The following is a 10,454-nucleotide window of genomic DNA, read 5'->3' on the forward strand; positions in this document are numbered from 1 at the left end:
CCAATTTTGTTTAACAACCTTTTATGTGGTACCTTATTGAATGCCTTTTGAAAATCGAAATATACTACATCCACTGGTTCCCCCTTATCTACCCTGCTAGTTACACCCTCAAAAACTCTAACAGATTTGTCAAACACGATTTCCCTTTCATAAAACCGTGTTGATTCTGTCTAATCATATTATGATTTTCCATGAGCCCTGATACTACATCCATAATAATGGATTCCAGCATTTTCCCGACTACTGATGTCAGGCTAACTGGCCTGTAGTTCCCCGTTTTCTCTCTCCCTCCTTTCTTGAATAGCGGGGTTACATTTACTTCCTTCCAATCCACGGGGAACATTCTAGAATCTAGGGAATTCTGGAAGATCAAAACCAATGCATCCGCTATCTCTGCAGCCACCTCTTTTAAAACCCTAGGTTGCAGGCCATCAGGTCCAGGGGATTTGTCGGCTTTAAGCCCCATCAAACCTACTGACCTATCAAGCCGCCCCTCAGCGTACGTGATGGGCCTAACCTGGTGGCTCGGCTGGCGGCTCCATCCAGTGTGGCCAAACGGACCGTAAAGGCCCCAGGTTCGATTCCCAGTTTGCTGATCCCAGTTGGGCAGCGGTAGGGGATTCTACAACTGGGTCTCACTGCCTCTGGGATCAGCAAATCAGCCAGGGTTCCTGCTCCCGATTGCTACCCGGCGGCTCCTGCTGGGAAGTGCGAGTGGAAGTCGCACCGGACGCGTGCGACTGTGATGCCCCCCACCTCCCACAGCTGAACAGCTTGCTGAGGCTCAATGCCTTTGGCACGAATCCCTCATGAGGTGACAGCCAACACGAGTCAGTGTCTTCAGAAAACGAGAACAAAAATAAAAAGAGTGAGCTCCGGACCTCCTCCTGCACCCGGGCCAGCGTCTCTCCACTGGCTCAGAGAGTCACTCCTTGGCGGGCCGATTAACTCCACACTCTGTTACCTTTTCTTGGTCGTCGCCTTCCGCTGTAGAGTAGGTTTTGATTCCTTGGCAGGTTCTTTCTCTTCATGGTCCCCTGAACCCTGGCCATCCTCGTCCTCATCATCATTATCTGCATCCTGATGGGGTTGCTTATCCTCAGCTCCTGCCAATAATGACCACATTCACAGCTGAGAATTCCAGTTGGGATCCACCAGTAGAAGTTTGAAACCTGTTCCTTTCGCAGATCCCGTACAGTCTGTACAGTCAGGGACGTCCACCCCCCCCCCACCCCAGTTCATTTAACCTCCTAAAGAGGGAGGTAACAAACCGCAGGGAAAGCTGCCAAGAAGGGAAACTTCTGGGAAATCTCTCCCTGATCCCTCTAAGGTAGTTGATTGGAAAACCCCAGGATACCAATAACCTGCGAGAAGCTGCTCCGGTTACCTGAACTCTTGGGATTCACCGTCGCTCTGTACTTGTCCTTCGCCACTGCCCAGTCCACTGCCACGGTACGGCCTGTCCGAACAAAACAAGGACATCAGACATAATTGGCCCATTTAGCCTGCTCCTCCCCGCTGTCCCCACACTTCCGCAGCCCTCCCCCCTCCCAACAGCGATGTTGGTTGAGGGATAAATATTGGCCAGGACACCAGGGAGATCTCCCTTTCTCTTCTTCGAAATAGTGTCAATAGGACCTGAGAGGGCAGACGGAGCCTCGGTTTAACATCTCGTCTGAAGGACAGCACCCCTCCGACAGTACAGCACTCCTTCGGTACTGCACTGGGAGTGTCAGCCGAGATTTTGTGCTCAAGTCTCTGAAGCGAGACTTGAACCCACGATCTTCTGACATCAAATGTTGCCTGAACCACCCTCACCTCTACAGAGCACTACACAAGCTCACACCCCTGTGAGGCCCCTAGTGATACTACCACACTAAACACAGCAGCTGTCAAATTCTCTCATTACCCTTAATCTCCTTCAGGTTCATTCCCTTCAAGGCTTTCCCAGCCTCCAGAACGTTCCTGAACTGAACAAACGCAAATCCTCGCATCTTCCCATCTGCGAGAGAGAGAGAGAGAGATATGCAAAACATTCAGTATCATGGAACCTGCTTTGCAAAAACAAGCAATCACATCAAACTTAATAGCCCTTTAATGCCTGTCGGTGCCCGTCATACCTCGGGTGTTACACAAAAAACTATGAAGAAAGCCAGTCAGTTGGAACTCACCCAGCGATTGAGAGTACCTTATTGACACAGGAGTCCGAACGTCTATGACCTCTGACACAGGAGAAATAGATGGCCATTTTTGGCTCGCTACCGTCCCGTCTGCGCTCAAAAACGGGACGGTTGTGGAACCAAAACGCTGCGCCTGTTCCCAGTCCCGGCGGCTTTAACGCTGCTTTGGTATCCGTTCCAGTTTTCTAGCGGACTTGAATCGTGGCGGCCAGAACCTCGCGCGTGCATGTAAATAGGGGTGAGGTGACGTAACTTAGACCCAGCGCCACTTTCATCTCTGCCTGCCTGCCAGTTCCCGCTCCACCGACCATGGGAGGTACAAGTCAGGAGGCACCATTCTGAGTCATATTTAAAGGGATCCCAGTTGCTATCGGGTAAAGTTGGCTGCAGCTGCTGGAGACAATTTTCTCACAAATCACTTGTGGTTTTTCCACCTAAACTGATCTGAAAGTTTCTACTGAAGGTTCTGCCCGCATGCTGCCCACTGCTCCACGGTGTTGCTTTCTTCTGTTCCCAATGAAAAATATACCTCCCCTTTAAGTTGTTGCTGCAGGGCTTTGAGAAGCTGCGCACCGTCTGATTTCCCACCTCCAAATTGATGAGGTGCCTATTGGGAGCACATTGCTCGCTCGCAGCTTCTCGACTGCATAATGAGGGCCGGGGTCGCAAATCGCATGGGACGCACTCCGACTCCTCCAGAAAGCTGGCACGCCCACCGCCCGCCAGTTTACCGCATGTCCTGTCCACTGCTAATAACGGTGCCCTGCCCTCCAGTTTACCGCATGTCCTGCCCACTGCTAATAACGGTGCCCTGCCCGCCAGTTTACCGCATGTCCTGTCCACTGCTAATAACAGTGCCCTGCCCGCCAGTTTACCACTCATTGCCCATGGGCAAAGGTAACCCCCAGAATGTCTGTAACCTCGGATTGACCTCGGCAATCAAGCTGAAGAAAAGAAAATCAGGCATTTCAACCTGGGGTCTGACCTGCTTAGAGAAGCAATTAAACTCTGGCTGACCTTACCCACTGTTTACTCATCAGGAATTAGACTTTGTGGCCTTAAAGGACACAGCTCCACCACAGCAGCAGAATACTACATGATGTAATCCTCCTTCCTTAGAAAACACTCACTCCTTTCTTTTCCGCATAGGAATATTATTCTGGACAAGTTTTCCACCTTTTATTTATAATTTTTCTCATGTTTTTCTTCGTTTACTTCTCCTGACCACAGCCAGACACTAATGTCCCTGTAACCAGCCACGTTGCCTCATATTCACTCGAAGTAAGACCCTTGCAGCCAGCAGAGATTTCCATCCCATCAGTGTAAGCTGGATTGGAAGACCGGCCCCAAAACTAAAAGGTCAGTGTCTAATCTCCTAAATCAGCCTGGTTCCCCTCCCGACACTAACCTTCTTTTGTAGGGATGTTAACCTCCAGCACAGTCCCATAACGTGAGAAAAGAGTCTTCAGGTCATCTTCTAAACACTGAAAGGAAAAACATGCCCATTAGACCAACAGTTACTGTTCTGAGGGCAATGGCCACTCTCCCTGAAGGAAGGGAAATATTTGGGCGGAGACATGTGAAGACATGAACATTTAAGATGACCAATCCACCAACTCCTGCCTCCCTAATTTTTCCTTCTTTAATAAACTAGGAATCACCACTCCTCAAATTACTTATTTTCAACCCTACTGTCCTTGCAAATTACCGCCCTATCTCCAACCTCCTTTTCTTCTCCACAGTCCTTGAACATGTTGTCACCTCCCAAATCTGTGTCCATCTTTCCCACAACTCCATGTTTTAATTGCTCCCATCAGGTTTCCGCCCCTGCCACAGCACTGATGCAGCCCTAATCAAAGTCACAAAAGACATCCTCTCTGCAGCCTTTGACAAGGTCGACCACACCATTCTCCTCCACCAACTCTCTTGACCCCTCCACTTCCTCTGTGCTGTCAGACTGATTATCCAACATCCAGTCTTGGATGAACTGCAAGTTATAATGAGTCAGCAACTGCCACCAGAGATCCTGGGCCATTTCATCCATAATTACAATTTTGATCATGTGTGATTAATCTCAACCTGGCGGTGAATTGCAGGCAGCTTCAAGCTGCAGATTCACACTGAAGAGCTGGCTTGAGGGTCCCCCCAAACTAATTTATTGTAGGACTTTTAACAGTTGCCAGAGACAAAACTGTCATGTAAAGCGTTAGCAGGCTGTGGCACCCAGTCTGTGTAAGATTCATGCACAGTATTGGTAACAGACTGCAGCACCTAGTCTGGGTAAGATTTACGTACAGCGTTTGTAACAGACTGCAGCACCCAGTCTGGGTAAGATTTACATACAGCTTTTGTAACAGACTACAGAACCCAATCTCCCAGGAGTTCTTAAAAATGAAATGACACTGGACCTGTCCAGGAAAGGAGATTTTAACTTCAGATCTGTCACATATAGGGGACAGAGACTGGCTGAGGGACAGTAGAGCTGGTTGACTAAGACTTCAATTGATATTGAGACCGGGAGTTGATCCTCAAGTGAATGGCTGCTCAGTACCTTAAAGCTCAGGTTTCGAACAATCAGCCTCGCTTTCCTCTGCAATTTCTTCACCGTTTGTGGTTTTGTGTTTTCTTTAGGAGCTTCCTTGCGGACTGCAAAAAAAAATCTAAAAATATCATGAATTCACGTAAAAGGTTTAAGAAAGGAGTCTTTTCTTCATCAATATGAAGGATGTCAGCACTGGGCCGTAGAATATGTTTCTCTACACTTTGCTACCACTGTCAGTACACAACAGTTCCAGGCCCAGTACAGTAAGGGTTAGATACGGATTAAGCTCCCTCTGCACTGTCCCATCACTCCCAGGACAGGTACAGCACAGGTTAGATACAGAATAAAGCTCCCTCTACACTGTGCCATCAAACACTCCCAGGGCAGGTACAGCACGGGTTAGATACAGAGTAAAGCTCCCTCTGCACTGTCCCGTCAAACACTCCCAGGGCAGGTACAGCACGGTTTAGATATAGAATAAAGCTCCCTCTACACTGTCCCATCAAACACTCCCAGGGCAGGTACAGCACGGGTTAGATACAGAGTAAAACTCCCTCCACAAGTCAACAGTGCACCTTAACTCCACCCTCAGAAGAATGCCTTCTCTGCAACAGTCTTCATTCCCATCTTTGTGTTTTCTGAGTGAAACTGGAAACACGTGTCAAATTTAGGGGTGTGGTTTTGTGCTGTGAACTTACTTTGTCTAAGAATGGGATTGAGACAGCCCCAAGCTCTTATAGGACACTTACAGTCGTTGGAACAGGAGACTGCACTGGATTTGAACCCAGCCCCAGCGATGAAAGGATATTTTTCAAACACACTCCAAATGTTGAGATTCCACATGTTGTGAAGTTGAAATGTAAATGGAGTACTAGGTTCACATTAAAATATGCAGAATAGTCCTACACAGGAACAGAAATTTATTTTTAAAGTTTGCTACAATGTTGAATGAAACTTTTTCAATTGAAAACACCTGCAGCCGTTGCCCAAAAGCTGGTCACAAGCTGTAAATTCTGTGGATTGGCAGTGTCATATAGCAGAGGGTAATGCAGAATGAACAAGCAGCAATCAGAGCCTTCTTTACCTGGTAACTGTATCCAGCAGAACCTCATCTTGCTGAAGTAACTGGGGCTCTGATCAGACTGGTGGGTGGAATTTCAGTCACTGCAGAATTGCAAAGTGGGACCTCTAGCCTGCCAGAACCCCTGGATTAACTGAAGATCTTCCAGCCCCAATGGCTCACCATCTGCAGGCAACACTCTGTCTATAGTTGCCATTGTGTTTCACTAGTGACGGAGCAGCCCAGTGAAAATACTCACCAGGCCCATGAATTCAAACAGTTGAACTGCGAAGCAATAGTGCTGTACAAAGCTCACTGGAGGTACTAGTCTACAAAGGTGCTCGTGGAACATGCTGTTCATCTGCGCCCCCCATCCCCCCCACAATTCTTGGTGGAATATAGTTCCACCAGCGTTGGCTGTCCTCCGATACCATATCCGTCCTTCATGTACAAGCTCAGGCAGCAAGTGTCAACATGCTATTCAACCATGAGGGCATAACAATCGAGCCTGATCCTGTTCTCTCCCAGTGACCACAAGCACGCACACACACACACAACACTTTGCAGCAAGGAGATGGGGGAATCAATGACTAGCAATCACAAGCAGGAACAATAGCTGTTTTTCCTCTCCCCAGCCCAAGTGATACTGAGGCCAATTGTAACAGCCCAAGTACTTCCCAGCTGAGGTCAGCTAAATGGAGCACAGCCTGTGAATTAGCCCTGGTACTTTACCGGTGTGTATGGCTCAGTGATGCATCAGACAGTCCCTTTACCCACTGGACATTGGGAAGCCAGCCTTCTGGCTGATTTACAGGAAGTCACCATCTTGTGGCATCGCTCTAGTTATGTGCTCAATACAGTGTGGGCATCTTGACTGGGGAACTGAGCACCTTCCTTTCAGGCACACCCAGAATGGCACGTGTTTGGATGCACAGTGAAGCTCCCTATCCCCAATCCAACAACGTGCTTCCCCATATGGTGAAAGACCGGCTTAGATTGATGGGCCGAAGGGCCTGTCGCTGGGCTGTCACATTCTAATTTCACAACAGCACCCGTACTGACCTAGAGTGACAATTTTTTCCATTTCCCACACCAGCCTGAGTGAGATGGTCAGTTCAGTGTCACATTAGAGGCCGATTTGTCCTGTGGGTCCATACTAACTAGAAAGTGGATTGAGACTGTCCAAATGCATTTCATATAGGGTCCTTACAGCCACCAATTGTCTGGGTCTGATTTGACCCCAACTCCCAGAGGTGAACGGTCAGTGTCTGACCCACTGCATCACTTACTCACAACTTGAATTTAAATTCTATATAAATTCTCCTTGGTTAAGCAGTTCAAAATGGAGGAACACGTATTCCCATCTGCTCATGGCTGGAGCACTCACCCTCTTTCTTCCCCAAAAGTTTCTTCTTGGCGAGAGAAGCAGAGAGTTTCTGGTCATCGTAGAACTTCACCTCTTTCAGTGCTTTCTGCGCGTCCTCAGGAAGGGAAAACGTCACATATCCAAAACCACGACAAGTCTGACTCCCTGGAGGAAAAGAGAGGAGTCAGTCACCGCTCTGCATCAAACTCTGCTCAAATAAATTACAGCATCCCTACAGGGTACAGTGCAATGTACACATCCAGCAACTTAGTCAATTATCAGCACAGTGTGAGCTCGTTGCTCGACCATCATTCCAATGCAAGTCACTACTCGACAACTCTGCACTGGAAATTGCAGGGTGCAGTTTCAGTTGCATTGTGTCAGCTTGGCTTCTTGTCAGAAGGTTGTGGGTTCAATCCCCATCCAGGACTTAAACACATCACGACAGCTGACACTTCATTGCAGTACTGAAGGAGTGCTGCATTGTCAGAGTTGCGGTCCTTTGTATAAGACATTAAACCGAGGCCCCATCTGCCTGTACAGATAAACCTTAAAGATTCTCTGGTACTGTTCAAAGAAGAGCAGAGAAAGTTATTCTTGTATTTGGCCAACATTCATCTCTCAACCAACATCACCAAAACAGATTAGCTTGTCACCCGAAGGGTCATCAACCTGAAATGTTAAGTCTGTTTCTTCCTCCACAGACGCTGCCTGAGTATCTCCAGCATTTTCTGTTTTTACATGAGCTTGTCACTCATTACATTGCTGCGCGTGGGATCCTGCTATGCAGAGATGTTGTCTTTGCATTTGTTCGCGTAATTGGGAGTGAAATTGGTCTTTGCCAGTAGCCCGAAACGATCTCGTAGCGGATCAAACCCGATTTCATAGAATGATACAGCACAAGAGGCCGCTGTTCGGCCCACTGCACTTGTGCCAGCTCTTTGAAAGAGCTATCCAATTAGTCCCACTCCCCTACTCTTTCCCCATAGCACTGTAAATTTGTCCTCTTCACGTATTTATCCAATTCCCTTTTGAAAGTTGTGATGTGGAGATGCCGGTGATGGACTGGGGTGGACAAATGTAAGGAATTTTACAACACCAGGTTATAGTCCAACAGTTTTATTTGAAAATAAAGCTCCGAAAGCTTGTGATTTTCAAATAAAACTGTTGGACTATAACCTGGTGTTGTAAGATTCCCTCCTTTTGAAAGTTATTATTGAATCTGCTTCTACCGCCCTTTCAAGCAATGCATTGCAGATCAGAACAACTCGCTGCCTAAAAAAATGTTTTCCTCATGTGGCCTCTGGTTCTTTTGCCAATTATCTTAAATCTGTGTCCTCTGATTACCGACCCTTCTGCCACTGGAAATAGTTTCAACGCACCCGTGTAAAACGGGCTGCCGATTCACTTTAAGCCTGTTTCATTCTACTGGCTAAGACCAAAGTCACCACCCTATTGAGCCGGGAGGTGATGAGGGTTTTTCTGCAACAGATGGGCTGAGGTCGAGGAGGTGGGCGGGCCTGGTGACCAGGATACGGGGCTGGGAGTTCGGCTCAGGTGGAACAGTACGCTGCAGATTCGCCCAGCCTGAGCAGGTGGAAGACTCGGAGAGGAACACACCGCCTCTAACCAGCGTGCTGCTGCCGCTACTCCTGCCCCACGGGTGGGCCTCACGCCTCACCTCTCTCCTTCACAACGAAGCAGTGTTTGACCGGCCCCAGTTCGCTGTAAATCTCCTCTAGCCGCCCGCTGGCCGCAGAGGCCGGCAGATTCCTCACGAAAACGGTAGTCAAACGGCCCCGAACCTCCGGTAACACCTCTCCCGTGGAGGTGGCCATCTTTAATGTGCTATTGCCCAACCGCTCCGACCGGAGGAATACAGTCGCACCAAACAGTCCGGGTGGAGAGAAAACGTTCCTTCCTCCACCTTTCATTTTTTGTAGGTCACAGAAATTATTTCCTTGTTTGATTTATTATTCGGCGGAGGATTTCTCACATTATTATTACTGGCATACCGATTCTCACATTTCTACAGATAGGAAAAACCTTTCTCTTGCATCTCTTTGTAACACCCCAGCTCTATTTCAATTGCAATCTATGTTAATATTTTATCCAAAAAAGTACACCAAGGTACTTTTTGTTAACAGTATTTCTAATCTCTTTATACAAATAAGTGACACGCTTATTGCTGACCCACAGACCTAACAATGGAGTCTCCCTCCCTGCTAGGACACTGCAATGATATTAATTACTGGGAGCAAACCATTGTGGTGCGCATCTTCAGAGGAGACTGAGGACGACTCAGGAGAAGCCTGACATCGGGAAACCTTGTCACAGGGTGGGAATGCTACTGTTCAAGGGTCTTGGGAACATCCGAACAGGAGTAGGCCATTCAGCCCCTCGAGCCTGTTCTACCATTCAATAGATGGTGGCTGATCTTTAGCTTAACTACGCACCTTGGTTCTGTAACGCTTAATACCCTGGCCTAACAAAAATTTATCACTCTCAGTTTTGACATTTTCAATTGACCCCTAGCCTTATCAGTTTTTGTGGGTGTTGGGGGGGGGGGGAATGTTCCACATTTAGGATATTTTTTTTAAAAATTGAAGAAATCTGTGGTGAAAGGTGATTGTTTCATTCTGTAACTGGTCATATTCTTCATAGTGAGTCAAGTTGTTTTATAACAGTATTTTATTGTCAAAGTATGATGAAAGTGTGACAGAGCAAATACGCAATATTCGCAAGACTCTTAACATATTAGCAGCAGATCACCCACGGTGATGCTCAGGGGAGTCAGAGGATACACTCAAGTGTGATACTAAAGTCTAACAGGAAGTACGTATAACACTTACGAGAAGCACATGCTACGTGTGAGATAATACAGATATAAAAAACATAAAGCACACAGAAGAGAAAACACTCCCCTTAGAATTTCTCCTGTTAAGAATTGTTAGGGAGAGGAAGAGGCATTGGATACAAAAAAGAAAAGCAAGCTTCTAGTACACAACTTTCTAGAGTCAGCCATGGCTCAGTGGTAGCACTCTCGCCTCTGAGTCACAGGGTCATGGGTTCAACCCCCATTCCAGAAAAATAGAGCACATAATCTAGGGAGTACTGCACTGTCTGAGGTGCCGTCTTTTGGATGAGGTGTTAAACTGAGACCCTGTCTGCCCTCTTAGATGGATGTAAAAGATGCCATAGCACTAATCGAAGAGGAGCGGGGGAGTTCTCCCTGGTGTTCTGGCCAATATTTATCCCTTGACCAACATCACTAAAATAGATTATTTGGTGATGTATCTCACTGCT

At 47.4% G+C, this 10,454-nt stretch overlaps 1 protein-coding gene across 1 annotated transcript in view; it reads right to left on the reverse strand.

Annotated features, from left to right (window-relative positions):
• Positions 1-9,007, reverse strand: part of rbm28 (RNA binding motif protein 28) — a 37,605-nt gene extending 28,598 nt beyond the window's left edge. Inside the window, exons 1-7 of the mRNA XM_068005236.1 lie at positions 8,830-9,007; positions 7,170-7,313; positions 4,732-4,826; positions 3,589-3,664; positions 1,910-2,002; positions 1,388-1,459; positions 965-1,106 (exon numbers count right to left, since the gene is read on the reverse strand). Of these exons, the coding sequence (XP_067861337.1) occupies positions 965-1,106; positions 1,388-1,459; positions 1,910-2,002; positions 3,589-3,664; positions 4,732-4,826; positions 7,170-7,313; positions 8,830-8,986 (779 nt within the window). The 5' untranslated portion in view covers positions 8,987-9,007. The remainder of the gene's footprint in view (positions 1-964; positions 1,107-1,387; positions 1,460-1,909; positions 2,003-3,588; positions 3,665-4,731; positions 4,827-7,169; positions 7,314-8,829) is intronic.
• Between the last annotated feature and the right edge of the window lie 1,447 nt (positions 9,008-10,454).

This window comes from Heptranchias perlo, chromosome 24, assembly GCF_035084215.1.
Source record: "Heptranchias perlo isolate sHepPer1 chromosome 24, sHepPer1.hap1, whole genome shotgun sequence".
Taxonomy (NCBI): Eukaryota; Metazoa; Chordata; class Chondrichthyes; order Hexanchiformes; family Hexanchidae; genus Heptranchias; species Heptranchias perlo.